We start from the raw sequence: 25,541 nt of genomic DNA on the forward strand, positions 1-25,541 counted from the left end.
AACTATTCTCAGAGTAATAGTATATTTAAAGACAATAAAAGCACTGGCCTCAAGGTCAAGCATATTTAGGTTTTTAAACCCTAGTTCTCATCAGTGACTTCTACAGTTTCTAAGCTTCAGCTTTCTAGTATAAGAAATATTGAGATACTAACTTCCAGGGTTGTTGTATAAAAAATAAGGCCTAACAAGTTTTAAATGTTCAACATATTTCACAGACCTTCAATATTTCTCTAGGAATGTATGCAATGTGGGAATACCCATAGCAAAAATGAACAGTAACGCAAAGTCAGGATTCATGGCCAAACATAACTATTTATTTTTTAAATAAACATTCAGTTTCTTCCTTAAAACAAAAAAAACCTAGAAATTAAATAGTTCCAATCCCATCACATACAAGTCTGTATACTTTATTTACATCTCTCAAAACATATTACAGATTTTCTGACATTCAGTACTCTCTTATTTTTTTTTGCCACATCATATGGCTTGCAGGATCTTAGTTCCCCAACCCGGGATCGAACCCAAGCCCAGGCAGTGAAAGCGCCAAGCCTTAACCACTTGATTGCCAGAGAATTCCCTCAGTATTCCCTCTTAAAACAAAAATGATGAAATAGTTTGAAGTTTGATGAACAGTAACTACAGTTTGAGTAATCTTGGCAGTTTACAATACAGCGCCCATATCGCATTTCATGTTTCACGGTCCCCCCGCCGCCCCGCTTCAGCTACTTTAATACAGAGAAGCTGCCCATCTCCGTGAGCGGGGTCCTGCCTTACTCCTTCTCCACAACACTTGCACAGTGTGCATGCTACCACACGCTTCCATTTATGGCACTGGGAGGATTCCTCTGGTTCTGTCCTGTTTGATAGAAACGATTTTATTTAAACTTTAAGTGTTCTGATAGTTATTGTATTTCACGATGCTGTTCCTAGATAATTGTAAGTAATAATGTATAGGAAACATTCAAATAAAACAAAACTTTCCCCCTACAAGATTAGTGCCCTTACCACCCCAGCAATGCATGTACAAAAATAACAAATACAATTTAGTGGCTGTAAAAAACTCTTTCCCCTAAAAATAGTTATCTCTGCAGAACAATTCAGGGAGAAAAGTGTTCTTAAAATGAAAACGTGTGAATCTATTTTACACCTTGCGCAATTAAGTAAACAAAATAAAAATTAAAACATGTGCAAACCTGTAAGAAACAACCACACATAAAAGAATTTATAACAGACATTAAATATTAATAAAATTTTAAATGTATACTACTAATAATATCAGCTTCAGTGACATAGTTTAAAGAAAGTTGTCAACCAAAACAAACCAAAAATGCTTCCTTAAGTTGTACTATCCAACACTTCAGCCGCAACGTATCTATTGACAGCAATCACTTTAGAATCACCAATAGTGAGGACCTATATAATCAATCTCTTTTGTTTTTTGTCCATGTGAGTGTGTGTTGCAAGATGGGGAGGGAGGAAGATATGGAGTGATTTCACTCTTTGAGGATTTAATCCAAATTTTTCTATTGTGTAGTATTATATGCAAAAAAGAAAATGTGTCACTCTTGCAAAACTGAGAGTACTCAGTATTTTAATCTGTATTTTCTCTTTTGTCAAAATTTAAGTATTAATAGTAGTTCACTTACAAATGGCAGACACAGAAACACAGTTTTATAGCTTCAAAATTATTTTTTCTCTATGATGAGCCCATTAGGAGAGCCTCAAAAATTCAAATTGTCTGCAATCAGAATTGTTATTATCTATTAAAATCATTTTCCATTAAATCATGAAATACCTTTACTTCTAAACAGTTTTCTCATACACCATCGCACTGATGGCTGAACAACAGTAATTCCTATGTGAAACTGAATACTATGACAAAAATGCTGATATTTAAATCATTTTAGGAGTGGTTCTTAAAGTATAGCTCTGAAATAGTGTTTCTAGGAATTGGTGTATTTTTTAATATCCCAGATATGTTTCAAAATAAGTTTTCCTCTTGGTATGCAGTGACATTTTCAAATATACTTCTTGATTGTATCTTTTAAAAAGGCAATAAAATGTTAAAGTTATAAATGACATATGAAATGATTACACAGTTTGAAATATTTTACTATGATACACAGACTTAAATTCAGCATAATTAGTATATAAAATGTGTTCCAATTTCTCCAGCCTTGAAATTTAAATTGTTCATTTGAATGAAAATAAGTTTTTTAAAAAAAGGATAGAGGTAAAGGTTGTTATTAAGTTACTTCTATCTTAAATATTGGATCCTTTTCTTTTAAAGTTACTATATTTAACTGTAAGATAATTAAACTAAATTTTAAAAAATAAAATAAAACATATACATCTAAACGATACTGCCTACCTCAAAGCAGTGACATGAGGAAATTATGTTTTATATTAAATGATGCTACAAATCAATACTCAAAATATTCTCTTCTGCAATTCAGATCCTATGGCATATTCTTTTGAACTTCCTTAATAGTTTAGTTCTAAGAAAAGAGCCAAAGCAGAGCCATTTTGGTAAATGAGATAGGTCATATTAAGCTTCCAGAAAAGTTTTTGGTGCAACTAAAATGATGAAATGGATTTTCTTGTATAGTCACATACCAGCTCTCAAGGCATCTCGGAAAGTGATTACACCTCTCCAGTGTAGCTGGAGTAAATAGTGCTCCCAAAGAAACCACCTGAAGATCAACTCTCACGTCGCTGTTTAAGGTGTGGCATATTTATTTCAAAAGGAAGTCCTACAGACTAATAATTGTATCTCCCATATCTTACCATTTCAGTGGTTATCAAAACCTCTCTCAGAGAGGGTGAAGACAAAGGTATAAAAGAAATCTGTTACTGTACTATTTTCCCCTAAGCAAGGAAAATACTAATACATAAAATGGAGTATGGTGACTACATGTAAAATATAAATATGCGCATTATCTGTAATTCCTGAATGTAAGAGATTGTAGTGCTTTCTTTCCTGGTAAGCCAGGCGGTAACTCAGTCTGAGACATATTTATCATACTCTAGACATATCTTCTCCCACCTAGTTTTATGTTGACCATTTAGCATTTACAAATAACAAGCAAAGGTAGGAAGAAACAGCTATCTAAAATCTTTCAATTTAAGGTAAACTGACCTCCAAAGCCTCTACCAGCTAACACATACTTACTGTTTTGCTGCAGCCTAATGCCATGGTTTCTGTGGGAAACAGAATAATCAAGCCAGCAAATAAAAGCCAGTAGCACTATCTACAGCTAATGAAAAGATTTTCACTCTTTCTGTTACTAATTTCTTTCCATCACCACTACTCCATCATTTAAGAGAATTCCTAAAACTTGCTTCATATCAACATGTAACCAAAGCATTGTGACAGTAACACTATGTAAACTTATTACTTTATATTTCATGCTTTCATCAGCAGATGAGAAAACCAACTTCTGCTCTGTATCTCTGTAAGAAGGGAGGGATGGAGGAGGGGAATCATTATCCTGGTTATTTATAAATTAAGAGACTTGGAAAGAATCTGATAGACATTTGTAAGCAAACTCTGTTGCAAAACAAGATGTGATCCTTATTTTATAAAGAGCAACTTGCTAATGCTCATGGGAACCAGCTGAATCAAAGTAACTTTTTACGATCAATTATTTCGCACATGCTCTGGTGTTTTCCTACCCCATGTTAACACCATGTACACTGCCAGGCCTCTCCCTGGGAGAATGTCTCTACTTTGTTACCACATATACACATACACATGTCCTTACTTCCCAATACCTCTTCTTCAAGGAATACTCAGAAGCAGGCACCTGAGATTCTAGCACAGTGACAAGAAACTCCTATCTACCTAGAGTGGAAAACTCAGTCCTGCTACTAAGCATTAATTTATAATAACATTTGTACAGTACTGTGTAAGGCTTAAATGAGCAGAACAAATGTTTCGCTTTTCTCTCCATACTTGGCTACTGCAAGCCCTTTATTACCAGGTTGATATGAAGTCAAATGCAGTATGGAAGACAATCTGAATTATCATGTGCTTCACTTCCCTAAAGGAATAGGACCCAAATCACTGGATGTCAAATTTTACTTCTGAATCAACCCATAGTGGCTGATGTTGTATATTTGGATACTAAAATATTTGTTTTAAGGAAATCAACAGTTCTCACTGCAGTTTACAAATAGGTATTACCAATGAATGTCCAATGTATTTGCCTCTGCCAGGTTCTCCTGTTAATTCCATGTTGGTACGTGGAGAATGATTGCTAGAAATGAAATGGGATAAAAAGTTCCTAGTGATCATAATTGTAATGGCATTAAATTGTATCACTATTTGATTTGTTAATGGCAAAACCAAACTGATTTCATTTTACATTCTTTTCTATTAAGTGTTTTTAGTCTACACAATTTCAGAGCAAGATTTCTAGTCAACAAGGGAAAAGGTATATATTTCAAACTGAAGGAAACAGTTTTACCAAAAATGACAAAATTAAAACTGCAAGTCTAAGAGGATATTTTGCAAGAATAAAACTGAAGTGAAAGATGTTAATATTTACTTTAAAAACTAAGTTTCTGAATTTTTTATTTATGGGACTAGTTCACTAGAAAGTCATGGCAAAAAAAAGGTAAAAAGTTAGTAAGTACTCATTTAACACTTATTATCTGATATCACTGCAAAGAAAGACTTCCTTTCACAGTGGAAAAATCAGAAGTCAGAACGCTTGGGCCTACAACAAGCAAAGAAGGTACTGTATCATTTTAAAATGATAAAACACCAGCTCCATTCACTGAATGGAAATGCTATAAAGTGATCAATTTTCCCACAGAGTCCTTAAATTCCATGTGTATGCCTATATCTAATACTAGTAATTTATTTTTAACTTCACATGGAAGTTGATTCCTAAAAGGAAGTCTCTAAGACTTTGTTTACAAGATATTGATTAAAATCTTCATGCCATTCTAGTCAAGGGTTTTGAGAAAGGACTTTCTTGAACTTGACTCCCTATACTGAATCCCATCTATAACGCCCCATTCAAACTAACCCCACCCTCGTCCCTCACAACCACACACCAGTCCTCTTCAAAGCAGAAGGGGATTTTGCAGACTTATGGCTCATTTGGCAATTGCTAAGAAACCTCACAGTTCAGCATCACCTCTGAAGATCACAAACCTATATATAACCTGAATTTTTACACCTACAGTGCAGTTAAGTGTAGAAAGAAGCCAAAATGTAACAGCTATTACATTTCAACATCTTCAAGTTTCAATATCACAGATATCAAGAGATGGAAAAGACTTGCTTGTACAACTTTAAGCATCTGTTGAACAGAATTACTATCAATATCAAAAATAATTAAGAAATACTAATTTTTTATGCCCTAAACGCACACCTTTACAAATTGTGTTTCTCTAATGTAGTAAAAGTTGGAGATCATCAATTTAGGTAAACTATGGCTTTTATCAATATTTTGAAACATGCATCAGTTAAATGCCCTGGGTAGACATCCTAATATTGTTTCAAGCCCTGTTAAATTCTATGTCTGTGCTTTGCACCTCAGAAGTGAGCCTGCCAAGGCACTTAAAAACGTCTTTTGGGGACTTCAAAAATCAGCCACAATTTACACAAGGAGAACCCCCATCCATGAGCAGTCCAATCAGCAAGCATTTTCTTTCAACATATAATATTATTAAAAATTCTCCAAGTTAAAAAAAATACTATATGCCACTAAGACAAAATTTACCCCTATCAAATGTATAGACAGTGGTTCTTGGCTTCCTCTAGCAATAGTATATGGTTTCATTTGTTCAGATTAAAGAAAAAGGAACCCAAACAAGCCCTCCAAGCCTAAGATTAAAAACAACCAAGATAAAAATAAAATACAACAAAATCCAAATACTCTCCACACAGTTTCATTTGAGGAATAATTTGCATAGGTCCCCGTCCTTTTATCTGTCCTTTGAGGTGAGTTTTTCAATCAGTTCCTGGAGTGGTGCAAGTTCTCTTCTATCAATAAGGTTGAATTCCTATGTGCCAACAAAGGCAGAAGAAAGAGCAAGAACATATTATTTACATCTCATTCCAAAATAGATTTCCATTAACATTTGTTGGAAATTAACTTTTAAGTAAATAAAAGTCAAATCTTTAAAAAAAAATTTTTTTTCCCCCTATTCCCTATCTCTTGCATCTTAGGTAAATCACTTAACCACTTCTGGTGTTTTACATTTCTACTAATATTAGGATAAATTATCTCATAAGATTCTGGAGAAGAGAATGGCAATGCACTCCAGTATTCTTGCCTGGAGAATTCCATGGACAGAGAAGCCTGGCAGGCTACAGTTCGTCAGGTTGCAAAGAGTTGGAAATGACTGAGCGACTCACACACAGACACATATCTCATACGATTACTAAGGGGAATAAATGTGATACTGTGTGTTAACCACTTCATGTAATCCCTGGCACAGAGTAAACAATAAATGAGACTTGCTGCTCCCTGTTAGGATGAATAATTGGGACGCCATTTAGATATATCCAATCAAGTAGGGACCAAAAAAATTCTCAGGCAAATCTCAGCACTATATGAAGAATAAAAGATTTAGTTTACATTATTAACTAACATATCTGCAAGCTACATAGGATATGGTATGAGAATGATATGAATAATGTGGAGTCCACAGATGATAAGTAATAAAATCCTGTAAAGAACAAATACGAAAGTCTGGATTTAATTTGTGCTTTTTCAGAAGTTCTATCACTGTCATTCTGAAATTCAATTCTGAATCGCTTTCCCCTATAAAAATAGCTTATAAATTATAAGGTTAAAACATAAAGGTTGTCTGTATTTCTGATCTTCTGCCACAGTGGGGCATTCTGAGATCTCAATTTCACTCATTTATTAGCACTCGCCATGTGCCAACCACTACAGTAAGTACTGAGAAGAAACATTAAGGGTCATTTAATAGCAAGTCTATCACTAAGATTTGTGGGGTGTGGACCAAGAACACAAATAGATATTTATATTACATGACTAAATTATTATATATATATTTATATATGTTTGATTCTCCTGCCTTGACAAATACGCCTTCATAGTAGCCAGGAAGGCAGATTCAAATTTAGAATTTTTAAGACTCCTCAAGAGTCTACATGTGAGGAGAGCCAGTCCTTGGCCCTCAGCAAACCTCTCTGATCTACCAAACCCCAGTTCCATCCTGTAATTCAAAGGCTCTCAAATGCAGGAGTGTGGACACCCTGACTGGCTTATAAAGGCAATGTCCACACAGACTCATGAACAGCTGCAATATGGGTATTCCTTAGGTTTAGAGGTATACACATGAGACATGACCTTCCCTTAAAAGAGTGGACCAACAGAAAAGATCCATGCAGATCCTGGAAATACACTGGGACCACGTGGGCAGGGAATTCTGAATCTCAGGTACCCAAGTGCATACCAGAAGGGACCTATGCAGGTATGTTCTTGGCCCTGTGGATTTCTCACTCTGTGGGAAGAAGTAAGCTGGAGAAGGGCCAGGGTAAAACTTCTAAATTGTGAGGTCCAGGGCAGGGGCCACTCTCACTCAAAGAGGTGATACTATATAACCAATGGACCCATCTTTAAAACCAGCAGTGTCCTCAGATATAATGAGACTCAGATGTGGTAAATGCCACATACCAATTTCGTACTATTTGCTAGGAGTTGGGAGATACAGGGTACTTTAACATCATACAGTAAGGTAAAACTAAACTTTCTGGTGAGAGAAATCCTCTCTCAAACTACTGAAACCTCAAGTAATCATGTTCTGCCTAAACCAAGGCACGGAGGCAGACATTCAGTGTAACATTTTCTTTGTTTCTACTGGTGTCTATAGATGGGACACCACAGTAAAATAATTGCTCAGAGCAATGGTTTTGGCAAGTTCAGTTCAGTTCAGTTCAGTCGCTCAGTCGTGTCCGACTCTTTGTGACCCCATGAATCGCGGCACACCAGGCCTCCCTGTCCATCACAACTCCCGGAGTTTACCCAAACTCATGTCTATTGAGTCGGTGATGCCATCCAGCCATCTCATCTTCTGTCGTCCCCTTCTCCTCCTGCCCCCAATCCCTCCAAGCATCAGGGTCTTTTCCAAGTTACTATCTCCTAAATTTTCTTTGTTTATATAGGTGAAATTAAGATACAAAACGTGTGCCCTCAGTGTGAGGAGTGTGAATAGAAGGAAAATAAATTTTTCTTTGTGGAGATGAGTGTGAGAAAGGCATTTATAAGTTTATATACAAAAACAGATTAAAAAAACAACAGAGATATAAGTCGTGGACATCTCCTACCTACCATCTTCCTTCTCCAACCTCCACTGAAAAATATCTGCTCAGTTTATGCATTTCTACCTTTTTCACTCCTACCTGTTGGTTCTCTAATTACTATAGCAGGGCAAGAATAACCTCATTTCTTTTAGTCTACATCTCTAAGGCCAGCTGTCTGAGAACTAAACAGTGAAGGAAGAGGAGGTCAACCTAAGGAGTCAGATCAAAGATTAATGGGCCTCCGGAATATCAACGCTCTTTGGGACATTTTTCCCTCTTTGGAATAATGGACAGTATCAAATTCAGAACTTAGAATATGGTTTTAAAAGGAGGGAAAAGATATGCTATTTAAAGTTCATTTCCATGGCAGATCTTCGAAAAAAGATCCAGAGTAGACAGGAAAAAGGAGTAGCAGGAGCGCTCAGAGATAAGTTCATCTCCATGTCTACCAGCCAAGTTCCCTCTTCAGCTGCTCCATTACAGACAGTTAGCTGAAGTAAGATTGTTCAGATTCACTGTAGACTTGTGATGGAATTCAGAAACTGAAGGCAAGTCTTTATCATCATGGCAAGTATTAAAGAGGATAAAGACTAAAGAAATGGAGCAAATTTTATTCTGACAGTATGGATGTAGTATTCACCTCATTACTCTGTAGATAACTGCTTTTACTGAGCAAAAAATATCTCCTAATCCAGCTTGAAAGTAAAGTTGCTCAGTCGTGTCCGACTCTTTGCAAACTGATGAACTAAACAGTTCATGGATTTCTCCACGCCAGAATACTGGAGTGGGTAGCCTTTCCCTTCTCCAGGAGATCTTTCCAACCCACAGGTCAAACCCAGGTCTCCTGCATCACAGGTGGATTCTTTACCAAATTCTGAGAATTTACCAAATTCTTTACCAAATATTGAGCTATTGGGGAAGCCCCTAATCCAACTTACCTGGACAAAAAAAATAAAGTGCTTGAAAGATGTATTGAGATGTGCTTCCTCTTGAAGCTGGATCACAGGGTCGAAATGCTGATGATAAATGTGAGCATAAACCCTAAAGAGGCGTTTGAGTATAGTTTTTGCCACAGACATGAAATTCTTCGGAAATGGGACACCTAGTAAAGAGATAAACAACTCCCTCTATTAACAAGAAGAGAATAAGGCAGTATGAGTTTGTCAGCAAGTGACAACATAAATTACCAAAACAAGGCGGAAAATAAGAGATATTTTTATTACCACTTAATATACCCATTGTACTTTTCAAATGTTCTCAGTATATCATGAATGAAGACAAACGTCAATGCTTCTATGGAATAAGAATCTGTCTTCAGTAGAGCCCCTTAGGCCTGTAATATAACACCAGTTTACAAAAAATACAACAAATAAATGTCTGAGATGGTAATGGAGCTAAAATGCTAGCCTAGCCCCTCAGATTTCTTATGCTGAACACAAATAATGTATTACCACATTTAGTTTTGTTTGAAATGCCGGCAATACAGTTTTGTATTTTTTTTCCTATGGAAGTTATTGCATTACTACACCAGGAATACATTTATCTTGAAATCAGCTGTAGTCTCTGCTCAATTAGAGAGACTGGTTTTCTGAATTAGAGCACTTTTATAGCATTAAACAAATATATAACTAGAAAAATACAAAAATCCACATCCCTTGTTAAACTGGCTAAATGATCCAGACAGGCAAAACACAAGCCAAATACTAGTATGGTACTACTGGCTTCAATGTGGTCATTGCCTACTGCCCATTTAAAAATATAATAAGTCACCACAAGGTCCTACTGCATGGCACAGCAGGGAACTCTGCTCAGTGCTTTCTGGCAGCCTGGATGGGAGGGGAGTTTGGGGGAGAAAGGGTACATGTATATGTATGCCTGAGTCCCCTTGCAGCCTACCAGAGACTATCACAACATTGTTAATCGGCTATGCTTCAATATAAAATTAAAGTTTAAAAGAAAAAAGTTACAGGTCACAAGAAAACGTAAGACAACATAAGACATCTGGGGGGACATAAGTGTCTCCCAAATGAAGGGACACTACACAAAATAGCATGTTACACTCTTCAGAAATGTCAATGTCATGAAAGACCAAAAAAGACTGAAAAATCGGAATAAGATCTGTAAATTAGACAATAATATTGTACTGTTATTAATTTCCTGATTTTGAAAGTTACTCTGTGATCGTCTCAGAAAATACACATTGAAGCACATGGAGATAAAGGTCATCATATATGCAACTTACTCTCAAATCTTCAGGAAAAAGAGAGAATGTGGGGTCAGGAGGGAAGAGAATGTAGGGAAGGAGTGAGGGAAGGAGAGAAGCAGGGAGGGAAGAAGGGAGAGAGAGGGAAGGTAAATGAGTTAAAATGCTGGCAACTAAACAATCTGGAGGAAGGATATATGAGGGTTCTTTGCATGATTCTTACAAATTTTCCATTAACAGAAGTCTAAAATTGGATTAAAATAAAAAGTTTAAAAATATGGAAGATAAAAGATGAGGGCACTTATCCCATACAGTACTATGTATATAAGGAATGCAGTTTTGAAAAATAGACCTTTCATTACAAAGGTTTTGAAGTAGTTAAAGCATTCAACGAATGTGTCACAACAGCAACTATTTACATTGCTGTCTCCTCCACCATACCCTTCTCCCCAAAAGTAAAAAAAGCATAAAATACAGTCAAGAAGTTGAAAAAGCAAATTCTTATTTTTTTCAGAAAACACAGCTGTAAGCAGTTTGACACAGTAAAATCATATGAACTGTTAATAAATAAATGTAAATAAATAAATGTGAATAAATAAATAAATAAATGTAAATAATTTCTGCTTGAAAGTTTAGCCCTTTAAAAGGTCAGTGAATATAAAAAAAGCAAAAGTCACTTAGGTGCTAACAGGCCAACCCATCACATCTTGTTTTCTTCTCACCTAGTCTGATTTCACAGTTGGCAAGGTTCATGCTATGGGTCACGAACACAAATGCTGATAAAAATATGATGTAATACTGGGTTTATATCATACAAAAGTGAAAGAAAGTGGAAGTCACTCAGTCATGTCCGACTCTTCGGGTCAGACTCAACGGGTTACTCCATGACCCATGGACTGTACAGGCCAGAATGCTGGAGTGGGTAGCCGGTCCCTTCTCCAGGGGGTCTTCCCAACCCAGGGATCGAACCTAGGTCTCCCGCATTGCAGGTGGATACTTTATCAGCTGAGCCACGCAGGAAGCCTAAGGTCATACAAACTCCCTTTCTAAATATAAAATGGATACGACTACAGCAGATGATTACCAGCTGTCTACCCAACGTCCAGTCTCTTTTTTTCCCTTAACACAAGCCAGATTTGTTACAGTCCAAGATATACAGATCTTCTTATTGTTTAAAATTATAGGGAGGTTTACCTAATTAATGCATGATAAGCTTGGTATGAAAAAGACACTTTTCAAGCATATAAGATTAGAAATATTAGAAATATTTTGAAGTGACAATTAATCTAGCATGGTTCCTTGAATATACAGGAAATTCTATTGTAAGTCCTAGAAAAGTATGAAGGTAAATAAATCATGATGGATCCCAGTTAACCAAAACAATTATACCAATTTTTGATGGAAATAATGTCTCATCATCCAACTGGTCCTGAACCCAAGTCATCAGGTAATCAATATACTTTGGTGCAGAGCACTTAATAGGCTTCTTTATGTTTGTTCCATCTGCCCAATGATACTCATATCTGTATTGGAAAGATAAAAAGCACACAGAATGTCAATATAATCTATACATAATGTCTGTATTTTTTGTATTACACATATGTTTTTTATGAATATATTCAGGACATATTTTAATCTCCTCCTCCAAATAAATATTTTTTTATATTTGGCATTTTTAAATTGCTATTAAACTATTTTGCATTTATCAGGATACAAACTAAGATTCTACCAAGCTCATTTTTTGTGAACTTCCCTTCATATATAATTTTTATATTTTAGAATCACATACAGTATAATTGCCATAGCAGAAACCCTAAGTTTATTTCCTACTTCTATGGTGATCATCTTTAATCTTTATAATTGTTGCCTTCTTCCTCAAAAAACATTTCTCCTTACACAGTACAATTCTCTTTAACTTGGGGCGTTAAAATTTGGGTTAAAGATAGAGAATGAAACAGAAGTGCCAAAGTAAAAGGAATGAAAAAGAGAATGATTCAATATTTGAGTATACTTGGTTGAGGAGCTAAACAAGCCTTAGAGGAAGACTGGAACTCCAAATAAGGATGCCTACAGTATTTGGGTATTAACGAGACACTATCCTTTGGTACAATAAACTTTTAATGCGCACCTACGATACGTGAAATGATGAGTCAAGGAATGCTGCTCTTGAACAAAGGACACTGAACTGAAAGACGTTTTCTCTATTCTCACAGAGAAAAGACTGGTAGAGAAGAGAAATCTGTAAATGAGTATGTGAAAACAGTGCAACAGAATGCTCATGGAGTTAACTACACAAACATACACTCACAACCACAACCTGATTTTTAAGATAATAAGCATGCAGCCGAAACTCCAAAGTACAAAAATGTCTAAACTGAACTAGCATTTAGTTTAGTTTCTGAAAGATTACCTCTGCCTCTCCCTTTGAATCAGTTGTGTTTTTCTAACTTTGCCCCAGAGTTTGGACTGACAGAACAACAGGTGAGAAAGGCTAGAAAAGGAGCTGAAAGAAAATATAATGGAAAAACACTACAGGGTATTTTAAACAATGAAAACCATCTTGAGACAGGATAAATAAAGATGCTTTCTATTTAATCATAGCTACTCACACTTGAGCAGTAAATGTTAAATAGGATACACTCAAATAAATATTGTGACACCACGTCTTATTGCCAACCCTGGGAAACAGGGATAAAATGTCAAGTTTACTTTGAAGATCTCCAATAGGCAATTTCCCAACACTTCCTGGCATCCTGTTTCCCTATTTAATCACTTTCACAGTCAAGAGACTCTTCCTAATATAAAACAAAGTCTCAGGTGTGCCTTAAGCTTTTTCTTGTTTGATTGTCTTTGGAGATAGAGAATATGAATGGTAGGACTTTAAACCATCATTACTTAGTCTTCCTGGAGAAGGAAATGGCAACCCACTCCAGTATTCTTGCCTGGGAACTTCCATGGACAGAGGAGCCTGGCGAGTCACAGTCCATGGGGACAGAGAGCCAGACAAGACTGAGTGACTAACAGCAGCAACAGCTTAGTCTGTGCTTAAAAAGACAGGGATTCACCTACGTTTTCTCCCTTCTGTTATGAATTCTTAATGGTTTTGCATTTCTCTTATAGTCATGTTTTTCATTCTGTTAAAGATTTCCAGGTGTTCCATATTCATTTTTTTAAATTTGTATTTTATGTATTTATTTGGCCGCGCTGAGTCTTACCTACAGTATACAGGATTTGATTGTGGCGTGTGGGATCTACTGCTCTGACCAGGAATGGAGCCTGCACCCCCTACATTGGGAGCTTGGAATCTTAGCCACTGGACCACCAGGAAAGTCCCCTATATTCATTTTTAAATTCGAAAGCCAAAAGCGGACACAGTAAACCAAAAATCATTTTCAATACCCTGAAGCTTTATAAAAAAATACTAATTTTCAATGCCCTAAAGCTTTCTGAAAAACAAAACTGTATATTGCTTATACTTCTAGAGTTTATAACTATGATCCCCTGAATCTTTTTCTTTTGTCATGTTTATACTTAAGATGGGGATTCCCTGATAGCTAAGTTGGTAAGAATCCGCCTGCAATGCAGGAGACCCCGATTTAATTCCTGGGTCGGGAAGATGAGCTGGAGAAAGGATAGGCTATCCACTCCAGTATTCTTGGGCTTCCCTTGTGGCTCAGCTGGTAAAGAATCTGCCTGCAATGTGGGAGACCTAGGTTCGACTCCTGGGTTGAGAAGATCCTCTGGAGAAGGGAAAGGCTACCCACACCAGGATTCTGGCCTGGAGAATTCCGCGGACTGTATAGTCCATAGGGTCGCAAAGAGTCAAACACAACTCAGCAACTTTCACTTTCACTAAACTTAAGATGACTTCATCTTCTGACTCTATTTTGTCCCCAATGATTTTTTTTATTTCACCTTTGACAAATAGTTGTCTGAAATTTATTTCTCTCATCATGGTATGAACTTTTAAACTGCAAATTCCCAAATATTCATTTCTTGGTTAACAACAATAATAAATAACAACAGAGAAACTATTCCAAGAAAAAAACTGCAAAAAGTACTAACAGGTGGAGTCTAAACAATATACTACCCAAAAACCAATGGGTCACTGAAGAAATCAAAGAGGAAATCAAAAAATACCTAGAGACAAATGAAAACAAAACATAGTGATCCAAAATACATGGGATGCAGCAAAAGCAGTTCTAAGAGGGAATTTTATAGCAATATAAGCCTACCTCAGAAAATAAGAAAAATCTCAAATAAACAATCTAAGCTTTAATTACCTGGGAAAATGGAACAAATAAAACCCAAAGTTAGTGGAAAGAAAGAAATCATGAGGAAAAGAGCATAATTAAATGAGATAGAAACTAAGAAAAAAAAATAGAAAACATTAATGAAACTGACACCTGGTCTCTGAAAAAATAAAATTGATAAACCCAAAGAAATAAAATCAGAAATGAAAGACGTTAAAAACAATAGCACAGAAGTACAAATGATCATTAAGAGATTACTACAAAAAATTACAGCCAATCAAATGGATAACTTAGAGGAAAGGGATAAACTCCTAGAAACATACAATCTCCCAAAACTGAATCTGGAAAAAATAGGAAATATGAACAGATGGATTACCAGTATTGAAAATGAATCAGTAATTTTAAAAAACAAACAAACAAAAAACCTCCCAACAAACAAAAGTGAAAGACCAAATAGCTTCACAGGTGAATTCTACCAAAGGAGTCATATGCTGTTGCTAAGCTGCTTCAGTTGTGTCCGACTCTGTGCAACCACATAGGCGGCAGCCCACCAGGGCCCCCAGCCCTGGGATTCTCCAGGCAAGAACACTGGAGTGGTTGCCATTTCCTTCTCCAATGCATGAAAGTGAAAAGTGAAAGTGAAGTCGCTCGGTCGTGTCCAACTCTTAGCGACCCCATAACTCAACATCAAAAAAATAAACAACCCAATTAAAAGATGGACAGAGGACCTGAATAGACATTTTTACAAAGACATACAGATGAACAGCAGACACATTAAAAGATGCTCAATTTCATCAATCATGAGGGAAATGGAAACTAAAACCATAGTGAGATACTGTTTCAAATCTGTTAAAATGGCTATTATCAAAAGACAACAAATAATGAATATTGGCAAGCATTTAACAAAAAGGAAATTTTTATGCACTGCTGATGAAACTGTAATTGGTGCAGCCACTATGGAAAAATGTATAGAGGTGCTTCAGAGTCTCTTCAGAATATTAAAAATAGAACTGCCATAAGATCTGGCAATTTCATTTCTGGGTATTTACGCAAAGAAAACACAAACACTAATTTGAAAAGATATATGCAAACAATTTTTCATTGCAACATTATTTTCAATACCTAAAATATGAAAGTAACTTAAGTGTCTATCAACAGATGAATAAATAAAGAATATGCGGTATGTATATATATTTATATTTATTTAAAGATACAAACCTCCAGTTGTAAGTCAGCTTGAGAATATACTATTCAACATAAAGAGTATGGTCAATGACACTGTAATAACTTTGTATGGGAACAGATGACTACTAGACTTAACATGACGATCATTTCATAATGTATGGAAATGTCAAATCATTATGCAATACACCTGAAACTAACATAACATTGCATATCAACAATTATTTCTACTTTTTAAAATGTAATGGAAGCATTTTTAATAAGCTAGTCTGGATAGAGAAGCAGAAGCGAACAGAAAAAGGCAGGATGGAGGACAGTACAGTAGGAGGACCATAAAGTTCAGGCTAAGAAACTCTTGGCTCAAAATACTAGTCATTGGTGAATCACGGAAGGAGACAGTAAATATAGAAATTGTAAGGTCAGAAATTTTCCTCTTATCTAAGAACTGTATGATACAGTAAAATTGAGAACTGATCATGAATCACATCTTACTTTGGGCCAGCTGACATCACTGGACAACTTTCTTCTGTACAAAAATCTGTGATTGTTCCATAAAGCATGTTGATCTGATTGAAGAAATCTACAGCTGCAAAGCAAATATTATTTACAGGTAAAAAGTTAAATTTTAATTTTACTCAAAGAGAATCTTTTATTTCAGCAAAATATGAGCTCTATCCATATTCTTTCCTCAACAAAGAACAGATAATCAGTATACAAGAAAAAATACTTAACTCACTGAATTTGGGAGCTTCTGGTTAAGTGACTCCCTTAAGAGAATAAAAAGGCAAGCACACCATGTTGATGTATGGCAGAAACCAACACAATATTATAATTATCCTTCAATTAAAAATAAATAAATTTTAAATAAGGCAAGGACAGAGTGGGAAAAATTATTTGCAACACATATCATCAATAAAAATCCTGTATTCAGAATATATAAAGAACGTTCACAGATCACTAAGAGTGAGACAGTTTCTGAGTCTCTTGGCTATCTCTATGGAAAATAATAAAACTCGACTTTTCACTTAGTTCAGTACAGTTTAGTCACTCAGTTGTGTCTGACTCTTTGTGACCCCGTGGACTGCAGCATGCCAGGCTTCCCTGTCCATCACCAACTCCTGGAGCTTGCTCAAACTCATGCCCATTGAGTCGGTGATGCCATAGAACTATCTCATCCTCTGTCGTCCCCATTTTCTCCTGCCTTTGATCTTCTCCAGCATCAGGGTCTATTCTAATGAGTCAGTTCTTCCCATCAGGTGGCCAAAGTACTGGAGCTTTAGCCTCAGCATCAGTCCTTCCAATGAATACTCAGGACTGATTTCCTTTAGGATAGACTGGTTTGATCTCCGTGCAGTCCAATGGACTCTCAAGAGTCTTCTCCAACACCACAGTTCAAAAGCATCAGTTCTTCAGTGCTCAGTTTTCTTGATGGTCCAACTCTCACATCCATGCATGACTACTGGAAAAATCATAGCTTTGACTAGATGGACCTCTGTTGCAAAGTAATGTCTCTGCTTTTTAATATACTGTCTAGCTTGGTCATAGTTGTTCTTCCAAGGAGCAAGTGTCTTTTTTAATTTTGTAGCTGCAGTCACCATCTGCAGTGATTTTGGAGCCCAAGAAAATAAAATCTCTCACTGTTTCCATTGTTTCCCCATCTATTTGCCATGAAGTGATGGGACTGCATGCCATGATCCTAGTTCACTAAATGCTGAGTTTTAAGCCAGCTTTTCCACTCTCCTCTTTCACTTTCATCAAGAGGATCTTTAGTTTCTCTTTGCTTTCTGCCATAAGGGTGGTATCATCTGCGTATCTAAGGTTATTGATATTTCTCCTGGCAATCATGATTCTAGCTTGTGCTTCATCCAGTCCAGCATTTCACATGATGTACTCTGCATATAAGTTAAGTAAGCAGAGTAACAATACACAGCCTTGATGTTCTCCTTTCCCTATTTGGAACCAGTCCATTGTTCCATGTCCAGTTCAAACCATTGCTTCTTGACCTACATACAGATTTCTCAGGAGGCAGGTAAGATGGTCCAGTATTTCCATCTCTTTAAGAATTAAAAAAAAAAAAAAAAAAGATTTCCCACAGTTTGCTGTGATCCACACAGTCAAAGGCTTTGGTGTAGTCAGTAAAGCAGATGTTTTTCTGGAACTCTCTTGCTTCTTCTATGATCCAATGGATGATGGCAATTTGATCTCTGGTTCCTCTGCCTTTTCTAAATCCAGCTTGAACATCTGGAAGTTCTCAGTTCAGGTACTGTTGAAGCCTCGCTTGGAGAATCTGAATTTTACTTTGGAAGCGTTTGAGATGAGTGCAATTGTGCAGTACTTGAACATTCTTTGGCATTGCCTTTCTTTGAGATTGGAATGAAGTCACCTTTTCCAGTCCTATGACCTCTGCTGAGTTTTCCAAATTTGCTGGCATATTGAGTGTAGCACTTTAACAGCATCATCTCTTAGGATCTGAAATAGTTCAGTTGGAATTCCATCACTTCCACTAGCGTTGTTCATTGTGATGGTTCCTAAGGCCCATTTGACTTCACACTCCAGGATGTCTGGCTCTAGGTCAGTGATCACATCATCGTGATTATCTGGGTCATCAAGATCTTTTTTGTCTAGTTTTTCTGTGTATTCTTGCCACCTCTTCTTCATATGCTTCTGTTAGGTCCAGACCGATTCTGTCCTTTATTGTGCCCATCTTCGCATAAAATGTTCCCTTGGTATCTCTAATTTTTTGAAGAGATCTCTAGTCTTTCCCATTCTCTTGTTTTCCTCTATTTATTTGCATTGATCACTTAGGAAGCTTTCCTACCTCTCCTTAGGAGTCTTTGGAACTCTGCATTAAGATGGATATCTTTCTTTTTCTCCTTTGCCTTTTGCTCCTCTTCTTTTCTCAGTTATTTGTAAGTTTCCTCAGACAGCCATTTTGCCTTTTTGCATTTCTTTTTCTTGGGAATGGTTTTGATCTCTACCTCCTGTACAGTATCAGGAACTTCCGTCCATAGTTCTTCAGGCACTCTATCAGATCTACGCCCTTGAATCTATTTGTCACTTCCACTGTATAATCGTAAGGGATTTGATTTAGGTCATACCTGAATGGTCTAGTGGTTTTCCCTACTTTCTTCAATTTAAGTTTGAATTTTGCAATAAGGAGTTCATGATCTGAGCCACAGTCAGCTCTTGGTCTTGTTTTTGGTAACTGTATAGAGCTTCTCCATCTTTGGCTGCAAAGAATATAATTAATCTGATTTCGGTATTGGCTATCTGGTGATGTCATTGTGTAGAGTCTTCTCCTGTGTTGTTGCAAGAGGGTGTTTACTATGACCAGTGCATTCTCTTGGCAAAACTCTGTTAGCCTTTGCCCTGCTTCATTTTGTATTCCAAGGCCAAACTTGCCTGTTACTCCATATATCTCTTGACTTCCTACTTTTGCATTCCAACCCCTATAATGAAAAGGACATCTTTTTTGGGTGTTAGTTCTAGAAGGTCATGTAGGTCTTCATAGAACTGTTCAACTTCAGCTTCTTCAGCATTATTGGTTGGGGCATAGACTTGGATAACCGTGATATTGAATGGTTTGCCTTAGAAATGAACAGAGATCATTCTGTCGTTTATGAGATTGCACCCAAGTACTCACTGTGGTTTATATTTGTATTTCTTGGATAATTAGTGATATTGAGCATCTTTTCATGTGCTTATTGGCCATCTGTATATTTTCTTTGGGAAAATGTTTATTTAGTTCTTTGGCCCATTTTTAATTGAGTTGTCCTCCATGTGAACAAAGGGTAACCTATGGCTTTGAATCCCAGCTCTATACTTAACAGTTGTTACTTAACCTCCCTGGATCTCAGTTTCCTACCTCTAAAATTTGGTTTATTGCAGAGTGCTAAAAAAAGAAAAAAGAAAAAAAAAAAAAAAAAAGACTTGTCTCATAAAGGAGACATTTAATCATTGTTAGTTTTCTTCCACAAAGACATGACCTCAAGATTCTATGCAACAAAAATTAATTATATATAAGCTATACATCTGCTTTTTCCAAAACTCTGAAGTTTCTATCTTTAAGCTATCACTCTTTCTGGCAGCAGAATATTCAAAAACAGCCTCTGGCTTCTGGCTATGAGATTAGTTATTGAATTTGTAAAACGTCCTATCTTCTACCATTTATCTTCATCTGGCAAGTAAACTGAAGCCAAAAGGCCATTAAGATATCAATCTTCTCAACAAATTCCCTTCAGCCTTTTATGTACCCGAAATGTTCACTTAATCACTGTCAGTAATGGAAATTATCTGTTTAGTCTCAAATCCTATTCACTTTATAAGTGTCATTTGGAAAGATTACTATATGTGTGTGTGTATATATATACATATATATAAGAAAAAACTGTAATCCAATATTTCAGTCAATTGCTATATTTTAAAAGCAGAGTTCCATGTTCTATGGGGATGTTCTAACACCTCAGTTCAAAGTAATTTTCTTCCGGCTATAAATGCAAAATGTCTGTGAAATTTTAGAAGTTCCTCAAGTTCTAGACATTTCAATAGTACAGACAGTTCTGGCTATGGAGGCAGAATACAGACAGGTAACAGTGATCTGGTTTTATAAAAGTCAGAATCTCACGTAGGAGAGAAGCCCTATGTCACACTGCTGCGTCAGTTCTGGCGTACAGTGGAGGGATTCCCGCTGTATGTACTCATCTGTCCCCTCCGTCCCACTCCCCATCCCACAACCTCGGGTCATCACAGATCATCAAGCTGAGCTCCCTGTGCCATAGCACGAGTTCCCGTCAGCTACCCGCTTCCTCAGGCTTTTCAAATTAGAAAATGAGCTCGCAAATAAATGGTACAAGAAAAGGCACAAAAAAGTATCAAAAAAAAGAATATGCACATATGTTAGAAATTTATTCTGCATAGAACTATTTAATAAGTTAGATGAGTCTCAACAATAAAGTAAACAAATTACTTTCATCTCTTCAGTAAATAAACTCTCTGGGGTCAGGAGGATAACTGTAGTATAATAAATATTGCTCTTAAGGAACTGCTGTCACAGTGAGGTTTTAAGACATCTCAGTAAAATCCTTTAGATTCCTAAAAGTTATCAGTGGGTGGCACCTCAATTTATAAATCCCATGATATGTTTCAAATCACAATAAAATACCATCAAGTATTATAATAAAAATATGATTCTGCTTCTCCTTAATAAAAGCCTAGACATTTAGTATATATTTTCAATTTATTTTTATTTCTACTAGAGTCATATAAATTTCCTCCAATTATAAAACTTTATTAATTTCCTCACCGAGTCCGATAAACCTTGAATACAAAGTACCACTTTTATTTCCCCACTTTTTCTGCTTAACTCCCAGGAATATATTTACTTTTTACTTATATTTTTTTCTTCCTAGAGGTTAAGAATATATCATAAATACATTTCACTAATTTCATAAGATCACTATTGAATTTTTTTTTTTTTAAAGCATAGTTAAGACAAATAACTGAGTATGCTACTTGAAGAGGCAATTTGGCATAGTGGTTAAAGCAGTCTCTAAAATTATATAACTATATTTGAGCCCAGCCTCTATCACTACTAGCTATATAACCTAGCCTAATTACTACAATTTTCTGTCTCAGATTTCTTATCAGTATACTCAGATAATAATAATACCTACATCATGAGATTGTAAAGATGAAATAAAGTAATCCATGTAGAAGAAAATAAAAACAATAATTTGAAAAGATACATGCACCCCAATGTCAAAGCAGCATATGGAAGTTAGTAGCCAAGATACAGAAGCAACCTAAAACGTCCATTAACAGATAAATGGATAACGGGGTGTGTGTGTGTGTGTATGTATTTATATATATACATACATATATATCTCCCTCACACACATACACACACACAATGGTACATTACTGAGCCATAAAAAAGAATGAAATTTAACATTTACAACAACATGGATGGACCTGGAAGGTATTTTGCTTAATGAAGTTAAGTCAAACACAGAAAAACAAATTCTATATGATATCACTTAACTGTAGGATCTAAAAACCAAAATGAATGAATATAACGAAACAGAAACAGACTCACAGATATAGAGAACAAACTATTGGTTACCAGTAGGGAGAGAGAAGGGAAGAAGGGCCAGATAGACACAGGGGATTAAGAGGTACAAACCAGCAAGTATCAAATAAAAAAGCTACAAGGGTATATTGTACAGCTCAGGGAAATATAGCCATTGTACTGCAGTAATTTTAGATTCAGTAATAATCTATAAAAATACTGAATCAATATATTATACATGTGAAAACAATACAATATTATAAATCAATTAAACGACAATAAAATAAATAATTCATGTAGAAATAGCAGAATGCCAGACACATAGTGTCCTACAGACATCAATTGCTATATTATTATTTTTTCCAAGAAGATGGTAAATCTATGCTTTGTATTACATGATAACAGGAGATAATTTCATGTAATTCCATATTCAGAAATAAAGTATCACAAAGGTTAAAGTGGATTGAGGTACCACTATATTGTGGCTTCAGGGTGCTAACTAAATGCTAGAAAACACAGCAGCCAACTCTGACCTACAGTGAGCCTACTGACCTGACAGAGCCCACTGAGGAACAGAAAGACTACTTACTGTTCACGGCAACCCACTCATTTAGATCCTCCCCCTCAGGGAGCATGACAGCCATCCGCAGGTTGCCACTGCCCAGAGTGGCCTCTGCATGCTTTAAGAGCTCATACTGGTGAGAACCCTCTGGAATGTTCTTCTTTGGTTTAAACGTTTTAGACGAGCGACTCCCACTATGAATAGAAAAGAAAAAAAAGAGTGTTTAAGGCACGACCTTCCACAGAGTCTACCACACGATACCAGTGGATAAAATAGCATAGAAGTGATTCTAAAAGTCCACCAATGTATAGCTTGAAATTGTACTGGCTACATTAAATCTTGGAAATATCATTGCTGTAACTACTGTTTGATACCCCAAACTCCTACAGCCTTCTCTATATTCTCTACTGTAACTACAAAGGAGAAAAAAGAATTTTTAGCTATAACTAATCCAGCTAACAAATCCAACAATAAATTAATGATTCAGGACTAGAGGCTGTAATACATAAAAATAAAAAAGTAGTCTGTGATGATCTTTAGTCACTGTATTCTTTTTTACCCCTATTCTAAGGCTCTTGTTCTAAGATAAATAATTTCCTTTGTACAAGCAGTACTGTAGCCCGCCAGGCTCCTCTGTCCATGGGGATTCTCCAGGCAAGAATACTGAGTGGGTTGCCATGTCCCCCCTCCAGAGGGTCTTCCCAGCCCAGGCTCAGCTCTCAACACTGACCCCTCTCTGTGCCAGGGGTGCGGTGTGTGTATGTCTGTCTGTCTGTCTGTCTCCTTGCCGGGGGTGTGTGTGTGTGTGTGTGCATCCACACACGCGCGCATGCTAAATCATTTCAGTCTCTACTCAATAGCCAACAATCTCTTTACAAACACTAATCAGGTGACATTACTCTTCTGCTTAAAACCACACTCAGTGGTTTCCCAATGGACTTCAGAGTGAACCCCAAAGTCAAATATTAAACATACTAAGGCTCTGGACCCACATTAGAGTATGGAAACTCTTCTTCAGTTTAATTAGATAATATATAAAAAGTCAAATTCTCTCCCAGCATCTCTGAAATATGAAAACATAGAAAAGATTATCATGCCTACCAAACTTGAGGCTTATTTCATTTTCCTCCTCCTCCTTTATCAAAATTTAGTGTGAAAAATAACCTTGACCAATAATTTTCTTGACAAAAGACATTTTTACTAAGTTTTGTATGATTAAGCACAAAAGCAGCTCTCCTAACACCAATCTGGTGTTTGTATTCAGACCAAGTGTTAAGCACGCTCCCTTTAATTAGCCCACTGATCAGACCCTGCCACAACTGATGCTGTAACAAAGCTGCTCTGAAAAGGGCTGGCAGAGAATGTGAGTACAACAAGCACCCAGGAGGGTCCCCACAAATATCTACTTATTGAACCACTGTCCCTTCAAGTGTTAGGCTTCCAAATGTTTTCTTGATGGATGACCCATTCAGAATTGGTCTTCCACAAAACTAAACACATTCTCCTCAAAGACCTTACACATGGGTAAAAAGAAAAAAAAAAAATCTGAGTATGGTTTTGTGAAGGTCAGTTCTGACACTAGTCAGCTATGTTATTTAAGGCAAATTACCCAACTTCCTTGAGCCAATTTTTTCTTTAATAGTGAAAGCCTAATAACAATATAAAACATTACCATTACCTGTATCATGCAAGAGCTGTAAAATGAGAAAATAATAAATGAGAAAAAAAGCTTTTAAAACTGTAAAATGCTGTGCAAATGTTACTATCCTTCCTTTTCCTGAACCAGAATGACTCACAGTAAAAAATGAAATGGTAGTCCAATGTCCAAAGCTGGACTCGACCCCTACTCCCACTCTCATCTCCTAAGACTGGATGGGGAAATTTTTACTTTGGAAATGAATGCTCTTACACATTAAGTTACAAATAGAATTTTTTAAAACATTGTTTGGTTTGTTTTTTTATGGTGCTTTTCCTATACCAAGGTTCAAGTGATCTCAGAATAATGGTGGGGATAGACAGGAAATCAAGAAAACAAGGTGCCCATTCTCATTTTGCTATTTTCTTCTTATGTTACTTAGGAAACTACAAATTATCATCTGGGCTTCGATTTCTTTATTTTGCTTTTTTGAAAGTCTGGAAAATAACTTTTTACAGAAGGGTATAATTTAGAGATGAGATGATGTTTATAAAATGCTTTCAGTTCCCTGAGTTCTCTCCCTTCTCAGTTCCTCATGTCCATGCACAGTTATACTTCCAAAATGCTTTCAAGTCCTCCACTGAATTCCCCTTCTTTCTGACCCTTCTGCTTTATTCAGGCAAAATAATTCATCATTTCAGTATTCTGATTTTTTAAATGTTCTTTTTTCAAATTATATTCAACTTTTTCAACTGCTACCTGAAACTTCAACCAGGATGCACCCTACTCTGGAAGGGGTGATCAGTACTGCTCCTTATTCCCATGTCAAAACTCTTCACTCTTCAGTCCTCAAGTTCAAAAGCACAAGTACCAAAACATGTACACAAAATTCCTCATCAGTGAGTGCAAGCTCTTACACTAACGTGGCCAAATATATAAGGTCTACGATAAAACCCGAACGAACTTTTCAGCTAACCCAGTATCTCACATGGCATGTTAAGATATTTGATGCAAATATTAAAACATTTTCAACAACAGAAAATATGTAGCCCCCTCATCCCACCCTTTTCAGGGTCTGTCTATACAAGCATAAGAATACTTGTGCTTGTTTTATACAACTGTTGCCTACTACAGTATACTAAAGAATGCTTTCCACTTTAATACGTCCAGAAGATTATTGTACTTTAAGGTAGATCTACTTTATTCTTTTTAAAGACTGAATAATATTTCCTTATATAGATAGATAATATTTTCAACCAGTCACCTATTGATAAACATTTAGGTTGTTTCCAGTCATTTATCACTTTAAACAATGCTGCAGTAAGTCTCCTATATTATAAAAGATAAA

The 25,541-nt window shown here is 36.2% G+C and overlaps 1 protein-coding gene across 1 annotated transcript in view; it reads right to left on the reverse strand.

Moving 5' to 3' along the window:
* Positions 1–292: 292 nt before the first annotated feature.
* MOB1B (MOB kinase activator 1B) overlaps positions 293–25,541 on the reverse strand; it is a 56,112-nt gene continuing 30,863 nt past the window's right edge. Inside the window, exons 2-6 of the mRNA XM_065914061.1 lie at positions 22,585–22,751; positions 16,421–16,514; positions 11,883–12,016; positions 9,229–9,392; positions 293–6,018 (exon numbers count right to left, since the gene is read on the reverse strand). Coding sequence (XP_065770133.1) covers positions 5,941–6,018; positions 9,229–9,392; positions 11,883–12,016; positions 16,421–16,514; positions 22,585–22,751 — 637 coding nt within the window. The 3' untranslated portion in view covers positions 293–5,940. The remainder of the gene's footprint in view (positions 6,019–9,228; positions 9,393–11,882; positions 12,017–16,420; positions 16,515–22,584; positions 22,752–25,541) is intronic.

This window comes from Muntiacus reevesi, chromosome 22 (assembly GCF_963930625.1).
Source record: "Muntiacus reevesi chromosome 22, mMunRee1.1, whole genome shotgun sequence".
In the NCBI taxonomy this organism is placed as follows: Eukaryota; Metazoa; Chordata; class Mammalia; order Artiodactyla; family Cervidae; genus Muntiacus; species Muntiacus reevesi.